The 18,431-nt window shown below is 39.7% G+C and overlaps 1 protein-coding gene across 3 annotated transcripts in view; it reads left to right on the top strand.

Moving 5' to 3' along the window:
- Nucleotides 1-18,431, top strand: part of LOC126476928 (serine/threonine-protein kinase 10) — a 164,664-nt gene that overhangs the window by 131,560 nt on the left and 14,673 nt on the right. For all 3 annotated transcript variants that reach the window (XR_007587365.1, XM_050103578.1, XM_050103579.1), the window contains 3 exons: nucleotides 4,816-4,929; nucleotides 10,136-10,351; nucleotides 13,452-13,587. Coding sequence is in view for 2 of the 3 variants with exons in the window: in XM_050103578.1 (XP_049959535.1) it covers nucleotides 4,816-4,929; nucleotides 10,136-10,351; nucleotides 13,452-13,587 (466 nt within the window). In the remaining variant the exon portion in view is untranslated. The remainder of the gene's footprint in view (nucleotides 1-4,815; nucleotides 4,930-10,135; nucleotides 10,352-13,451; nucleotides 13,588-18,431) is intronic.

Below are 18,431 nucleotides of genomic sequence, written 5' to 3'. Positions count from 1 at the left end.
CGTATGAAGTACATCTTCATGTTGAGCCAGATGGTGACAGCTAACAGCCTGCAGGTATAAGTCACTGGGAGTAGGTTTCAGGTACAAGGTTCATACAAACAGCATACTCCAGTGTACCATCCACCTTCCTCCTGACCAACACATCAAGGAAGGTAATACAGCCATCCTTTTTCACTTCCATTGTCAAATATATATTTGGGTGGATTGAATTCAAGTGTTTTAAAAGTCTTTCAAATTCTCACTGTTTTGAGGTCAAACAAAAAACATATCATCTAAACATCTGAAAGATACACAGGCTTCAAAGCCACTGACTCCGAGGCACATTCCTCAAAATTGTTCATAAATAGATAATAGTAGTTGACAGTGAGCATCCCGTCGCAATTCCATTTGTCTGCTCATAGTACTGGTCATTGAATAAACAACGACCAGCACTCTGAGCAGACAGATGGAGTTGTGATGGGAAGCCTGTTGTCACCTATGATTGTCAATTTGTTTATGGGAAATTTTGAGGAAGCACCTTGGAGTTGGCTGCATTGAAACCTGTATGGTGGTTTTTGTTTATTTTTGCAAGAATTTGAAAGACTTTAGAGCACCTAAATTCAATCCACCTGAATATTTCTTTCACAATGGAGGTGGAAAAGGATGTCTGTATTCCCTTCCTTGGTGTGATGGTCAGGAGGAAGGTGAGGCAGATGGTACATAAGGACATGCCATTTATAGGAAGCCTACTCCCAGTGACTTGTACATGCAGCTGATAGTTGTCATCATCTGACTCAAAGTGAAAAGGTACTTTGTACCTTTATTCACAGGGCACGCATCATCTCGGACCCTGTAGTTCATCAGCTGAGCCAGCCCACCTTGAAGTCACCTTTTGTCAGAATGGTTATAGTGAAAGACAGATCAGGTGCATGTTGTACTAACAACCAACTGTGCAGTGGGTGAGTGACGATAATACTGAGGTGGCACCAAATTCTCTGGCCTTTTTGCCATATGCAGGAAGCATCTTGAACAGGGTTGGTCATATTTTGCAAAAATATGGTGTGAAGTGTGTTTCTCAATCACCATAGGGTCCTTTTAGGTTCTGTAATGGACGATCTCGGTTTGCTTAAGGCTGGCGTCAATCGTATTCCTTGCACTTGTGGCATGTCAGACTATCAGGACTGTGGAAGACTGGTGTACTGAGCATAAGCAGAACACGTACTTACAACAGCCAAGCAAATCCACCATTGCACAATATTGTCTCAACACCGGTCATCCAATGGAATGTAACAATACGGAGATTCTGGCATGCACTAGTAGTTATTGTGATAGTGTTATTAAGGACACTGTTGAAATTAAATTAGCAAGAATCCTTATAAATAGTGATGACGGTTTTTGTTTAAATACTGCAAGGAATCCTGCTCTCTCCCTTGTCAAAAAGCAGAGGGCCAGATTTTCATTAATTATTAATTTCACTATCAAGAACTTGTGACATCAATCATCTTTGGTTTGTGAGGAACAGGCGTGCGTGCATATGTGTGTGTGTGTGTGTGTGTGTGTGTGTGTGTGTGTGTGTTTTTGTCAGGCATTGAAGAACAGTTCGTGAGTGAGCACCCACTAATATGCATAATTTTTAAAATATTGATTCCGCAGTAAAAAATGTGAAAGTTATTATCTGGTTTGGTCAACATCCAAATTTCAAGCCAAATTAAGTGGACCATTTTAATCCATAATGGGGAATAATTCGGGATAGAGGTGAGATACAGCAAAATGTTTTATCTAAGAGTAGAATGAGGCAAAGTGGGTCACCCAATGCTACAAACGGCCATGACCTTGAACGTGACTCTCATGGTGATTTGGAGATCAATATGATTTTTTAAAGATAGGAATCCCAATATTTCATTTAAAATTTGAAAAAAAGTAGCAAATTTTATGTGTAAAATGATACATTATTTAAAGTCATGGCAAGGTTCAATGAAGGTCAAATAAGCAAATACACTCCTGGAAATTGAAATAAGAACACCATGAATTCATTGTCCCAGGAAGGGGAAACTTTATTGACACATTCCTGGGGTCAGATACATCACATGATCACACTGACAGAACCACAGGCACATAGACACAGGCAACAGAGCATGCACAATGTCGGCACTAGTACAGTGTATATCCACCTTTCGCAGCAATGCAGGCTGCTATTCTCCCATGGAGACGATCGTACAGATGCTGGATGTAGTCCTGTGGAACGGCTTGCCATGCCATTTCCACCTGGCGCCTCAGTTGGACCAGCGATCGTGCTGGACGTGCAGACCGCGTGAGACGCCGCTTCATCCAGTCCCAAACATGCTCAATGGGGGACAGATCCGGAGATCTTGCTGGCCAGGGTAGTTGACTTACACCTTCTAGAGCACGTTGGGTGGCACGGGATACATGCGGACGTGCATTGTCCGGTTGGAACAGCAAGTTCCCTTGCCGGTCTAGGAATGGTAGAACGATGGGTTCGATGACGGTTTGGATGTACCGTGCACTATTCAGCGTCCCCTCGACGATCACCAGTGGTGTACGGCCAGTGTAGGAGATCGCTCCCCACACCATGATGCCGGGTGCTGGCCCTGTGTGCCTCGGTCGTATGCAGTCCTGATTGTGGCGCTCACCTGCACGGCGCCAAACACGCATACGACCATCATTGGCACCAAGGCAGAAGCGACTCTCATCGCTGAAGACGACACGTCTTCATTCGTCCCTCCATTCACGCCTGTCGCGACACCACTGGAGGCGGGCTGCACGATGTTGGGGCGTGAGCGGAAGACGGCCTAACGGTGTGCGGGACCGTAGCCCAGCTTCATGGAGACGGTTGCGAATGGTCCTCGCCGATACCCCAGGAGCAACAGTGTCCCTAATTTGCTGGGAAGTGGCGGTGCGGTCCCCTACGGCACTGCGTAGGATCCTACGGTCTTGGCGTGCATCCGTGCGTCACTGCGGTCCGTCCCAGGTCGACTGGCACGTGCACCTTCCGCCGACCACTGGCGACAACATCGATGTACTGTGGAGACCTCACGCCCCACGTGTTGAGCAATTCGGCGGTACGTCCACCCGGCCTCCCGCATGCCCACTATACGCCCTCGCTCAAAGTCCGTCAACTGCACATACGGTTCACGTCCACGCTGTCGCGGCATGCTACCAGTGTTAAAGACTGCGATGGAGCTCCGTATGCCACGGCAAACTGGCTGACACTGACGGCGGCGGTGCACAAATGCTGCGCAGCTAGCGCCATTCGACGGCCAACACCGCGGTTCCTGGTGTGTCCGCTGTGCCGTGCGTGTGATCGTTGCTTGTACAGCCCTCTCGCAGTGTCCGGAGCAAGTATGGTGGGTCTGACACACCGGTGTCAATGTGTTCTTTTTTCCATTTCCAGGAGTGTATGTTTTTAGTTCTAGTAGGGATTAACACAGAATAGAGGAAGAATACCATAAAATGCAATGTTAGATACAAATTGCAAGGGACATTGCGAGGAATGAGAGGTGTGGGAACTCGTTGTGTGACTTGTAAATCAATGATCTACATTTTTATTATGTTGTTTTTCTTGAAAATGACAAAATAATGTTTACACATTTCAATGTAATTATTTTTACTAATAAGTACATTAACTGAAACTTAAAATTCAAATCTATCTTCCCTCCTTTAAAAACCGAGTCGGAAATAGAGGTTCTCGTGAAACAAGACTCAGCCTTCGAATGACCTTCTGTAATTAACTTTAAGGTTATGGTAATTGGCAGTCAAAAGTGACTCGTGTTGCCCCTTCCAATTTGTATCTAACATTGTATTTTCTGTATGCCTCCTGTATTATGAGTTAATCCCTAGTAGTACTGAAAACATATTTGCTTATTTGACCTCTGTTGGGGCTTGCCATGTATAATGCATCATTTTGCATGTAAAATTTGCCATGCTTTCCAAATCATAAATCAAGTATTAGGATTTCCATTTTAAAAAATCACTTTAACATCCAAATTATCATGAGTCACATTCAAGGTCACGGCCATCTACAGCAATGCATGACTTTTTTTGCCACCTACAACTTTTACCTAAAACATTTTGCTATGTTCATCTCTATCCTGAATTACTCCCCATTATGCATTAAAATGGTCCACCCTGCATATGAAAAAAATACAGGAAGTATGAGAGGTGTTAGATCTAGCAGACTCCTGCTGATGCCTGCCCTCGTTTGAACAATGAAGAATGGTGTCTTCTCCAAACATGTTTTGCGACTTAATTACTAGTATGCTTGCAAGCATGAAGGCTATGAGAGAAGAAAGAGTGGGTCAATCCCTGTTAGTTAATGCAATACAAGATGGACATCTGAGGAAAGTAAACTATAATTTTGTGTCCTTGGTGTTAAAATGTGTTTGGCTGCATAAATATTTATCACACTCTGACAGTCTTCACATTGTAATTAACAAAATGACAGCATTCAAATGCATATGACTGGCTAAAGGTATTTGGAATGTTAGAACTGAACTAAAGGTTACTGTATGGCTAGGGAGAGACAAATGTTACTCTGCAAATCACAACAGTCAAGTTAACACACAATTGTTCACTTGCATCCTATTAACATTGAAAATATGAAATTCCCAATAAAACTGTTTCCAGGTTCTGATAACATGACAGAGGTAAAGAAAGAAAAATGGGGTGAAAATGGTGACTATTATTAAATTTGCTCCGTATCTTCTTTCTTCGGCATGCAGCCATCAAGTTTTATAATCCTAGGTTATGTATTAATTCTCAGTACATTTAAAATAGCTTGTGTATCTCATGCTGTAAGTGTGTAAAAATTCTTTCCAGTTAATGCGTGCTCGTGAATCAGCACTTTGGGACATGGAAGAGAGACAAATACTTGAGAAACAGCAGCTTGCCAAACGACAACTTAAGGATGTTTTCTTCTTACAGAGGCATCAGGTATGACCACACATATATCAAGAGTTTAAAAAATATGGTGTATCAAAAAGAATCATCTGATTAATAAAATCATAACTAATATGTTATTTGAGATATGTGCATGAACAACATACTGTTTGAAGGAGCAAACTCTCAAGTTTTACAGGGTCCCCGCTGTGCACCCTCTTCAGTTCTAGTAAAAATGGTGTTGGGACAACAGAAAGTGTTTTGTGTTCTATGTTTTATGCAGTAGTGGTCAGTAACAACTGTTCAGCTGGACTTTCATACTAGATATGGTGTGGATCCTCATACAGCACAGAGCATTAGATGATGGCATGAACAATTCCGGGAAACAGGTTGTTTGTGTAAAGGCAAATCACTGGGCCGTCGTTGAGTATCTGACACAAGCATCAAACGTATCCACCACAGTTTCACAAGGAGTCTGCAGAAATCCATTTGCCTTGCAGCTCAACATGCCCCCGATGTCTGTCAGGTGTGTGTTGCATCGACGTTTACACGTGAAACCATACAAAATTCAGCTACTGCAAGCTCTCCGTGAATGTGACAAACAACATGTGGAGTTCTGTAATTTCAGTTTTGCCAAGATGGAGGATGACAGTTTTCTTCCACGCTTAGTATTTAGTGACGAGGCAACATCTCATTTAAATGGAAAGGTGAACTGTCATAATATGAGAATATGGGGTACGGAGCAACCACATGAAGTTGTACAACATGAGAGGGACTCTCCAAAATTTAATGTGTTTTGTGCAGTTTCATGCGGAAAGGTGTATAGTCCCTTTTTCTTTGCTGAGAATACTGTTACAGGAAGCACATATCTCGATACGCTTGAGAGTTTTCTTTTCCCACAGTTGGAGACTGATTCGAACTACTTCATTTAACAACAAGATAGGGCACTGCCACAGTGGCATCTGGAAGTGCGGGAATTTTTATATCAAAGGATTACTGAACAATGGATCAGTTGCAAAGCGGGCCAAATGATTCAGCCTTACATTACTGGCCTCCAAGGTCTCCGGACCTGATTGTATGTGGTTATTTCTTGTGGAAGTTTATAGAAGACTGTGTTTATGTGACTCCATTACCAGCAACAATGAATGAACTGAGACATAGCATAACAGCTTCGGTGAAAGCTGTTACTCAAGACAAGTTCACTGGATTGTGTTACTCAAAACAAGCTCACTGGACTGTGGGAACAATTTGAATACCGCATTGACGTATGCTGTACATCTCAAGGGGGGTCATTTTAAACACCTGTGGAAAGGTATGAAAAAACTTTTTTGAGTTTTCCCATTCATCAAAAAACAAAATTAATTGTATATGTTTACTAGTTTCAGGAATATAGATGCCAAATCGGATGATTCTTTTTGATACACTACATATCTGCCAGTTTAGCTAAGGACCAAATTGTGCACTATTTGTACAAATGTTCACTTAATGGTTTTGTCTTGTATTAGTGACAAGAAGGGCTTCCGTCATCTTAAATTTCATGTTAAAAATTGATAGAAGGGGACAATTTCTGAAGTCACCACATCCACATCAAAATAATGTGTTCCAAATACACAATGTTTATACATTTCTCCCTCTCAACTTTATGCTGTTTCATAATGCCCAGAAAATCCATTTACATGGATTGTAGTAGCTTGATTATCTTCTAAAAGTTTTCTTTCAGTTAGCAAATTAGTAGAAATTAATACAGAATCAATACTTTTTTGTATCCATTATTAGTATCTCAACTCATACAGCTGCGGATGATCAACAGTACCTGCTCTTTTAGTCATGCTTGTAAATAGTATCGCAAGTGTTTGATGTTATCCTCAATTCGTTTCTCTCCCATGTTAATCTCTCCATGCTTCCCATTACTATAATCTCTTCAAAACTGCTTTAGGATTGACACTTTGGCAGGAGCCACCTGGTGGTACAAAACAGACTTGCCATGTCCTCCTGCACAGAACACAGACATGATAACACATTTAATTTTTACTCACTCAAACTTGGAAACTGTTGGATGTATAAAGATGGAACTAGCATCAGTGTCTCCTGGAAGGGCTGCACTATGTTTTCATGGTATTTTTTATTCATAATAACAAATGAAAAGTTTATGAAAATATATTTCTTGACAGAGTCACTGAATTTTCGACATGGAGAAACTGTTTTTGGTATTTAATTTGTGTGTTCTCATAATATGAACCAAATTGTAGGAACACCAAATATTGTGTCACATTATTACAAAAAAAGAAAATAGTAGTAGTCTTCTGCATTATATACCCATATCATTGACATGAATTTGTAGAAGGTTTTTGGAAAATATTCTGTGTTCCATCCTTATGAAATACCTTGAAGAAACAATATGTTCACACAAACCAGTGTGGGTTCAGAAAATATTCTTGTGAAACACAACTGGCTCTTTATTCGCACAAATAAATGAGTACTGCTGACAGGGATTTTCAAGTTGATTCCATATTCCTAGATTTCCAAAAGGCTTTTGATACCATTTCCCACAAGCAGCTCCTAATAAAATTGCATCCATATGAATTATCATTTCAGTTGTGTGACTGGATACATGATTTCCTGCCAGAAAAGACACAGTAATTGAAGGGAAGTCATCTGGTGAAACTGCAGTGACAACTGGGGTTCTCCTTGGAAGTTTATAGACCCTCTGTGGAACTTAATGTACATCAACAATTTAGGAGACAATTGGAACAGTTCTCTTAAGCCTAGTTTACACTAGAGCAAGTGGAAGCAAACACAAGAGAACGAGCGTTTGCAGAGAGTTTCAGTGTTCACTACCCTTCACTTGTATCTGTGAACAAACATCTACGCTAGAAGCAATGAAAGAGAATGAGAGATAATGAGCACAGCCTATGAAAGCTGTATTATTGTTTTTTGACTCACAGGAAATAACAATATATAGTTAGGGCCACAGTGCAATTTTAGTATTCAGAGAGGATTTTTCTTCATACAAGCACACTGTTGCTGATGAAGGAAGCAAAATCGCATAGGGAAAGTAGTAGTTAAATGTCTAAATTTTGTACATAAGTGTGAAAAGCTTGGAGGTAGTACAAATGAAATTCAGCTGCAGCTCCACTTTTCCTTAGTATTATCACCAAACATTGCACATACACTACTGGCCATTAAAATTGCTACACAACAAAGATGACGTGCTACAGACGCAAAATTTAACCGACAGGAAGAAGATGCTGTGATATGCAAATGATTAGCTTCTCAGAGCATTCACACAAGGTTGGCGCCGGTGGCGACACCCACAACGTGCTGACATTAGGAAGGTTTCCAACCGATTTCTCATACACAAACAGCAGTTGACCAGTGTTGCCTGGTGAATCGTTGTTGTGATGCCCTCGTGTAAGGAGGAGAAATGCACCATCTCGTTTCCGACTTTGAGAAAGGTCAGATTGTAGCCTGTCGCGATTGCGGTTTATTGTATCGCAACATTGCTGCTCCCGTTGGTTGAGATCCAATGACTGTTAGCAGAATATGGAATTGGTGGGTTCAGGAGGATAATACGTAATGCTGTGCTGGATCACAACGGTCTCGTATCACTAGCAGTCGAGATGACAGTCATCTTATCCGCATAGCTGTAACGGATTGTGCAGCCATGTCTCGATCCCTGAGTCAACAGATGGAGACATTTGTAAGACAACAACCATCCGCACGAACAGTTCAACGACATTTTCAGCAGCATGGACTATCAGCTCAGAGACCATGGCTGCGGTTACCCTTGACGCTGCAACACAGACAGGAGCGCCTGCGATGGTGTACTCAACGATGAACCTGGGTGCACGAATGGCAAAACGTCATTTTTTCGGATGAATCCAGGTTCTGTTTACGGCATTATGATGGTCGCATGCGTGTTTGGCGAGACATAGCGGTGAACGCACATTGGAAGCGTGTATTGGTCATCGCCATACTGGCATATCACCCGGCGTGATGGTATGGGGTGGCATTGGTTACACGTCTCGGTCACCTCTTGTTCACATTGATGGCACTTTGAACAGTGGACGTTACATTTCAGATGTGTTACGACCCATGGCTCTACCCTTCATTCAATCCCTGCGAAACCCTACAGTTCAGCAGGATAATGCACGACCGCATGTTGCAGGTCCTGTACAGGCCTTTCTGGATACAGAAAATGTTCTACTGCTGCCCTGGCCAGCACGTTCTCCAGATCTCTCACCGATTGAAAACGTCTTGGCAATGGTGGCCGAGCAACTGGCTCCTCACAATACGCCAGTCACTACTCTTGATGAACTGTGGTATCGTGTTGAAGCTGCATGGGCAACTGTACCTGTACACGCCATCCAAGCTCTGTTCACTCAACGCCCAGGCATATCAAGGCCATTATTATGGCCAGAGGTGGTTGTTCTGGGTACTTATTTCTCAGGATCTATGCACCCAAATTGCGTGAAAATGTAATCACATGTCAGTTCTAGTATATTATATTTATCCAATGAATACCCGTTTATCATCTGCATTTGTTCTTGGTGTAGCAATTTTAATGGCCAGTAATGTATGTTTGTTGATGCTTTTTTGCTGGCTTCTTTTTACAAAAGTAAAACACTAATTGCCAATGACTAACATAACCTAAGGAAAGGCTACACGCTGGTTATTAACAACTGGAGACATTTATATTAGTGATTGTTTTGTCTCGGATGGTTTCTGATATCTGCAGTGACATGCAAGTATGGTGCAGTAAAATAATGAAATGTGAAATATATGTTTGACATGTTGCACCGGCTACTTGATAAAATCTGTTGCGTAGTTCGTTAGAGAGCAGATAACATGATCTCAGGCAAATCATCTCCATTTATAATCAAAAATCTCAAACAAAAACTGGGTTCACATGGGTGGAACCAAGTTTCAGAGTGTTTGCAGATGGTGATGTCATTTACTACCTAATAGTTATGATAAGATCAAAACTAATTGCAGTTTTTTAAAAAACAAGATATCTGCATAGTGATTAGCTTTGTTGACTGATGAGTTGTGGGTCAACAGTTCAAACCCGGTAGCAAGCAATTACCTGTCACTTTGTGTTTATCATTTCTCATTTCTGAAAGATTCTTGAAATATGTTTGTAAGGCTTTGTATCTTGTGCAATATCAAATATCCAATGTTTATGTAAATACTAGCATTCTGTTTTTGGATTTGGTCTGTAGTGTGGTTACAATTTACAATGTGACAATTTTTTTTGTAGATGCTGATTCGACATGAAAAAGAATTGGAACAAATAAAGCGTATGAATCAAAGGAAAGAAGAGGAACTATTAAAACGTCAAGCCATTGAGAAACGTGCATTACCAAAACGCATTCGAGCAGAGATGAAAGCCAGGGAAATGATGTTCCGTGAATCAATGCGCATTAGTATGACTATTCAGCCCAGCCCTGAAGATGAGAGAGAGAAGCTTAAGAAGGTAAGTGCAAGCTTTCAGTGTTTACTTCAAAAGTTTATATAAATCAATGCTGTTAAATCAGGTTGTGAGGGTTACGTGTTTTATACAGATATTGTGACATTGGTATGCTTATTATTTAAGAATTTGACTTGTGTTATGTTTCTAAATATGTTTGTTTGGTTGATTATTTTCCCATGTTGCATTTTTAATGTTGGTTAAAGTATCAGTTGCCCAGTATTAGATAAAGTATTCATATTTAACACTGAAGGTAATGAAGCTATGCAAGTATGTAGAGAAATGTAATTTATTTTAATGTAAAAAATCAGTAACTATAATTACAGTAAGGTTTCTCCCAGAGCAGTTACATTAAAGTGGACTATATGGGTGAGAAATTAATTTAGGAATGCCATGGGAAATGGAAAGGTGAGTACTGAGAACAGTGAGTAATTGATTGCTGTTCCTCCAGCACTCAAAGATAATTTGACAGCCCTACTACAGAAAGAGACTCCACAGAAAGAGTTAATTGTGCATTATAAGAATAATGAAAGTTTGAACAGATTTGTCTTCTTGAAAGAAATGAGTTTCATGCATCATTATTAATTTCCATTTTATTTTTATTTTGTGTTCTAAGACATTTCGACTGTTTAGCCATTCTCAAGAAAACATTTAACCCATTATCTCCATATGTTTTGGGTTACAGTTATTGGAATGATCTGTTTCCCATAAAGCTTGAGGCTGTAAGTAATTTTTTAATGTGAGATGTATGTCAGCTGTCATTATGTGTTTCTGAAGGTTGGGTATTATATTTAAGGTTTGTCCAAACATCAATATCCAGCAGTATGCAGACTAATTCTGTTGTTCATGTATACTGTTTAAAAGTGTTTGCTTCACATTGATAGACCAGTGGTCTTGTTTCCTCTTAAGTTTGTCAACACAGGGGATCTTTTTGCCTATAGGAAAATAATATGCAAAATAAGATACAATTATTTCTACCAAAGTGATTTAAAAGTAATACAATAATCATTTTTGTTCATTATACAGGGTTATTCTAAATGATGGACCCATTTTCAAAACTTCGTATTTATTCAAGTACAAATCCAAAATGAACAAGCTTTGTACCAGTGAAAAGAGGAAGTTTCAAAGTTTTTTTCATACTGTGTGATATGAATTTAATAAATTTAATGATTTGTAATTAACTAGTTAATTAGTTAATTTAATAATCAGAAATGTGATAAATGTTAAATGTGGCCACCATTGGCTGCACAGCAAACATCAATGCGGTAGCCAAACTTGTCCTGCACATGCAAAAGCATATCTGCTGTTACTGAGTGCATGGCAGCAGTGATCTGGTTGCGCAGATCATTCAGAGAGATTGGTAGAGGTGGGAGTAAACAGCTTCCTTCACATAACCCCATAAGAAATAGTTGCAGGGTGTGAGATCAGGAGATCAAGGTGGCCAAAAGTGCAGAGCCAGGTCCTCAAGTCCACTGTGACTGATCCAGTGCTCAGGAAGGGAGTCATTGAAAAAGCCTCTTACATCAAGGTACCAGTGAGGCGGAGCTCCATCCTGTTGGAAAATGAACTCCTGGGAATCTTCCATAACTTGAGGGATCAGCCATTGTTCCATCATGTCCAGGTACATGATTTCCGTTACAGTTCTTTCCGCGAAGAAAACTGGTCTATAAACCTTTGTACAGTATACAGCACAGATTGATCTTCGGTGAGTCTCTTTCATGTTGCAATGGTGAATGTGGATTTTCCAAACCCCATATGAAAACATTGTGTCTGTAGACTTTTCCACTAAGGTGGAATGTCACTTCATCACCGAAAATTGCACGCTATAAAAATGCATCCCTTTCTGTGCAGCGACCATGGAATATAAAATTATAAAGAATGTAGCAACCAGTCGTGGAAACATAATTTATTTATCTTGTTGCAAATCGATTTCGAGTGATATGTCGATGCTTATTTCTATCATGATAGAAATCTGCCAAGGACAGTACATGATGACATATCAGTCGAAATCGATTTGCAACAAGATAAATAAATTATGTTTCCGCGACTGGTTGCTACATTCTTTATAATTTAACGTTTCTCTTTGTCATTGGGGGTGAGAGCCTGCACAAGTTGTAATCGGTAGGCCTTGTACAGCAAAAGCCGTCTCAGAACTTTTCATATAGTTGGTTGGGGTGTTCAAAGTTCTCGATTGGCTCTGTTGGTAGATTGACTGGGACTGCCCACAAAACTTTCTTGAATCCGTCAGACATGATGCTCTGACACATGCAGTTGGCCTGTGCTTTTTCCTTTGCACACATTCCGCAGTCTGTTTAAATTGCTTAAACCAACAGCTAATGCTTTTGCGAGTTGGCATTTGAGTACTGAATTTGGTACGAAATGCCCGCTGCACTGCAATTTGCAACTCACTTTTTGCGAACTCAAGAATGCAGAAAACCTTATGTTCCACAGTCGCCATCTCACTCACAGATGACTGTGAAATGGAATGACAGTCCTATTGCCGCACGAACTCCACCAGCTGCTTCTGAAACCATCACCGCCTGCCCACCACCACCCGCCAAAAACTTTGAAACTTCTTCTTTTCATTGGTATTGAGCTTGTTCATTTTGGATTTGTGCTTGAATACATACGCATTTCTGAAAATGGGACCATCATTTAGAATAACCCTGTATTTTATGTTTTAAAAATTGTTTTCAATATGTTAAATGTGAATATGCAAACTGTAATCTAATCTGCCCTTGTTCACAGTTCCAAATTGTGTGGGGTAAAAACCATTGTTTTGACAGGCCAGAACAGTGTTTGACAAAAATCTATTTGTGGGCAGGATCAAGTTTATATTTATATATCACCCTATTAAATTTCCAGCATTCTTATAAAACATAAGTAAATGTTTGATTTAATCAGTGCCTCCACAATAAGAATAGACAGTTAATCCACAAGCATAATCTACTAATGATGAGTATGACAGCTCCAGTTGCAATTGATATTCTCTCTCTCTCTCCCTCTCCCTCTCTCCCCCTCCCCCCCCCCCCCCTCATCCCCCCTCCCATTTAAGTTAACTTCAATACAGAGTGTTTCTCTTACAATTATACTAATCTTCCTGCAGTTCCAAGAAGATGAAAAAAAAAGATATCGTGCTGAACAGCAGAGAGCTGAGATTAAACATCAGCGACAGTTGGAAGAGCTACGTGCTACATCTGAAGCAACAATTCGTGAGCTGGAACAACTGCAAAATGAAAAACGTTAGTATCTGTTTTGCATGATTGTTTGATGTAAAAATAATAGTTGATGCCTCTAGAAAACTATTTATTTTATGAAGTAACAAGAACATAATGAAACTTTAGTAGTATTTTCACATAGCAAAAACAATAACATAATTCCAAGTAACGTCACCTACATGCGCGATTTTGATATTTGTGTAAACCCAACATAACGTTGATGCTAGAGACATATCGTACCATTGTAAGAATTTTTTTCGTTATGTTCTTTGTAAAATGTAAAAATGTGCATTGGATATACAGACCTGAAAAGTATTATAACAGTTAATATGAAGTATGGACCCTTGTTTGGATGACTAATATGTTCAGAAACTATATTTTTGGTAACAGTTTGGAAGAAGAGCAGAATTGGGCAGAAAAGGCATTTAAAGCAGAAAAGCTTTTATATTAATGAGATTCTATATTGTGAAGTGTGCTTACAGTGCAATACTTTGAAGGACAAGACTAATTTTGATCAGCCTACAGGATTTGTTTGGCTGAAAGGAATAAACAGGCTAACAAATGTCCAGCACATTCAACACTTGCCTCTTCACACCTGGTACTTGGTTGTGAACAAGCATAATTTGAGTTAGTTTTAAATAACATTGCAAAACACATGCATGTGGCAGAAATAGATTCTTGCGCTATTTAAAAGGGAAAATTAAGTACAGTGGCATCTCGTTAGCACATTTTTGGAGGGACAAAGATTGAAAGCAGGAAAATGTATTACCAAAATATACATACTTTGGTAACAATTTGATTTTTTTCATCATTGAAAATGCAGAATTAAGGGTACCATATTTGGCAGTTTGGGGTAATATGTTATCTCTGTACACCATACTTTCTCACATGCTGTCGCTATAAATTATAATTCGAAGTGCGCATTTCAAGAACGCATTTGGGATATCACACCCAGAAACTCTCAGAATTGTGTGTTAGTATGCAAGAAGCAAATACTTTTTGAACACAGTGATACTGGTTAGTCCAATATGCCAGGCAAGTACATTTCTTCCATCAGCCAATAGGAATGCAGGAAAATCATGTGATGTGAGACATAGCCTCTAGCATCCAAAATACAAACCGGGTAGGTTTTTATATTCATTAATGAAACACTACTCGTTCAGCGCCTCTCTGTTAGTGAATTACTGCTGGTAATTGAATAGGGTAGGGGTTGTCATTTCAGCAAGCTAACTGGTATATCATACACCTTAGCTGAACTACACTATACAATACGATATAGTAGGTAATCATGTCTCCAGAGAGATTGGAGAAGCATAGAAATAGTTGGCTGTTTTATTTGGCTTAATTGTAATATTGTATTGTCCATTTTAGTTAGTATGTTTATCATTTCTTCATCGACTTCAAAACTCAAAACATAGTGCTTAACTGTGCCCAGTGCTTCAATAGCTTTTGATATTGTAAGAACTGGCAGAGGTTCTGGGTCATCCTCGTTTTCACTTTCTTCTTGTTTCTCTGCCATCTGTTCCCAGAAGGCTTCAGCAATAGTTGTGGGCTGACAGACAGCAATGCCTTTATCACATTCAGTATATGTTTTGGAACTAAGGTGTTTTCTTCTTGCACCATTATTTGCTGCCATTGCCCAGTTGCAATTCCTTTGTTTTCTTGTGTGGTCCCTTCTCTAGCTATTAGTTGCAGTTCCTTTGTTTTCTGGTGTGATGCTCTCTGTAAGTATTTAATGAAAGCCAACCTTCTTTGAATTAACTTGAGGGAAGCCAATTCTCTACAAGAATCTTCACACATTTTTATAATGCCTTGGTCAAGTAGCTGAAGGTGGATTGTACAGTTTGCAAGGAACAAAAATTACATGTATATTACATAGATATGACATATCTTGGAGGGGGGGGGGGGGGCTGCTGCTTACTGATTGGTAAACAGAATGATTTTCTTGTTTCTAACAACCTAGCCTTGAATCCCAGATGCACAAGAATTGTTTGAACATAGTTGTTACCCAAGTCTTCATATTAGGCATATTTTTACAAGGATATGTCCGCACATTTTGTGAATGTTTCACCTTTCCAGTTGTTAGTTGCACTACCTTTTCTGTTTCACTTTCATTACAACATAATAAGGCAGTTAGCCTCTCTTTGCTAAATTTTCTGCTGTGGGATTTCTCCTCTAAACTCAAGAGTTTTTCAGCTGTAAGGTGGAAAAAATAAGCTGCTTTCATCTCCCTAAAAAAAAATTGGCCTGCATCTTTCTATGATTGATGAAAGAGTATTTTTCTGTGACTGAATGGTGTTAATGTTTACACTTCCGGCCTCACTTTGAACATATTTATACAGTAAATGATGATGTTTCTTGAACCTTTTGCTCCAACCATTGGCTGCTTTTGAAATCTGAGAGTCCCATCTTTCGTGCTATATATGTTGCTTTAGCACAAATCACAGTACCATCCACTGAAATCTTCAAAGCATGGGCTGGTCTTATATGCTTCAGTAGTATGTTTTCCAGTTGTGGAAACTAACTGTCGCACGCTCAGTTTCTTTTGCCATTTCCTCCTTCCAAACATGCTGTTTCAATTATTTTTCATTTGCTCACTGTTGCATTTAATGCTGATGGAGGAATGTTCAATCCTCGTGTAATATTAAACAGGCTTCATGTGTGAATTTTTGGCCACTTTTCTTCATGTGTTAACTGTCTCACTGTCTTTCTCCAAGATGTATAAGTAAACCCATTTGACATCAAAATAAATAAGTAAACATGGACACAGAGTCAGTTAAATGCTAAACACACAGAACATCAGAGACTGAGTTACACTCTGATAAATATTCGATTTATTGTTTGGCTCAATTTCTTCCCTGCTTCCAATCTGTACTTGATGGTAGAAGTCGGAAAGTTTTGGCACCGAACAGCACTGTTTACTTGCGTATTTCCTCACCCCATGGCCGTAATCGTCCTACTACCAGAACTCTTGGTGGCAAAAGTCATGAGCCAAACATCACCTATCCTCCAAATTTAAACGTACTAAACAGTGGGCAAGAATGTATAAATGAGTCATTTTAACATATGCTTAATGCAATAAGGACCGGTACTTCCAAAACTGGATGCACTTTGCAGGAAAATGCAGTAATGAGGGAGGCACTAATGAGATTCCACTTTACATTATAGGAATATAAGTTTATTTTATAATACTCAATTCATATTGACAATATAATTAGAACAAGAAACACATGAAAATTGTGAAAAAAGATTTACATGCTCTCTCTCTCTCTCTCTCTCTCTCTCTCTCTCTCTCTCTGTGTGTGTGTGTGTGTGTGTGTGTGTGTGTGTGTGTGACACAATTATTTTTCTGGCTGCATTCACAAAAATAGTACAGGAATGGTTGAAAATAAGTATAATGGAACTTCGATTTTACATTCTCCAATTTTACGTTTCTTGCATTCTATACCATAAATTCATAACCCTTGTGAAAAACCCATAAGATCAATGCTAAAAATTCCCCGGTTTTACATTTCTTCCTAGTAAGGTTTGCCATGATTGGAAGTTCATACTTGGACATCGTCCTGTTTCCTTCCTATTTGAAATTTGATGTGACTGAATGAGTTAGAAGTGGCAAAAAAGGCAGATGGTTCGCATCACGGGTGGTGGGGGAGTTAAGGGAATATTTTAGGCTGTTGTGGATATGGGAGGCGTGAGAGAGGAAATGCTGACATAATCCACGATCAGTGTAGCCAACACAGCTTGCAGCGTTTAGCTCCACCGCACAATTATGATACAGCTACTGCTACATAGTAGCAGTAATGGGAAAACGAGACAGTTGGCGTGAAGTGTTCCGGAATGAGCAAATTCTTGACAAAGGGGCCCAGCCACTAGCTTTTCTTGTGCCACTTGTGACACAGTCTCATCTTTGTGCTTGTATTTCCGATATCAGTTGTCAACTTTTAAATTCAAACACAAGTCTCAAGGAATATGCTTGGTCATAATTGAGGAAATGTCGCCCATTTCCGGTTAGTGAACTCTTATTGGCTGGCAACTTGTTAAGTCACCCAACAGCCAGGCAGCCACCACGCCACACCACACCAACACACTGGATGTGTGGAGACAGGGAATGGCCCTTCAATCATGGGAGTGCAAGTGGGGGTGAAAGCATTTTGTGAAGTGCCGAAAATATACTTTTCATGCAGATGATGTGCTATGACAGAGATGTCACATGGAAATAGAACAAGGATTTTGTGATAGCACATTTTAAGGACTTTTGTGTTCAAATCTGACACAATACAGTTGCAACAAGTACACACACTGCTCCCGTACATACTTTGCACCACTCACACACTACACACTGTAGGTCATAAAGGTTGGCAGCAGTGATAGAGGGCATGAAGTGAAAATAGCACTTGAGCTTTCTTTCAAATTTATATTTTACACAGTGTACAGAAATTCAGTGAGGTAACTTCTAATAAGCCTGTAACACCAACTGGGGAAATAAACTCATTTTTTCATGTCTCTGTTTCTGTCATCAAGCCTAAAATAACACTTTAATGGTGGTGAGCATATGAAGTGAAGTGCGGCTGGTAAGAAAAGCATTAAACAATAACAGCAATGGTGATGAAGTTTGTCATCAAGCAGATATGCTTATGGCTTGACCACTTAAGCCACTGTAATGTTTATGTTTAATTCAACATGTTCATCAATTTTTGCTATTTTCTGGGTGAGCACAAAGGATAATCTCTCAAAAATGCTTGTTTTGAACATACAATTTGTGGTTATAGCTTGTAGCAAAATAGCTCGATTACCTTGTACTCAGATACCAGTTTCAATTTTTTCACGAGTTTTTACTTGCTGTTACACATTGTGATTTTTTAAGAACT

This window comes from Schistocerca serialis, chromosome 1 (assembly GCF_023864345.2).
Source record: "Schistocerca serialis cubense isolate TAMUIC-IGC-003099 chromosome 1, iqSchSeri2.2, whole genome shotgun sequence".
Classification (NCBI taxonomy): domain Eukaryota; kingdom Metazoa; phylum Arthropoda; class Insecta; order Orthoptera; family Acrididae; genus Schistocerca; species Schistocerca serialis.
Note: the sequence above shows the minus strand (reverse complement) of the source record. Positions and strands in the feature narration are given on the sequence as shown.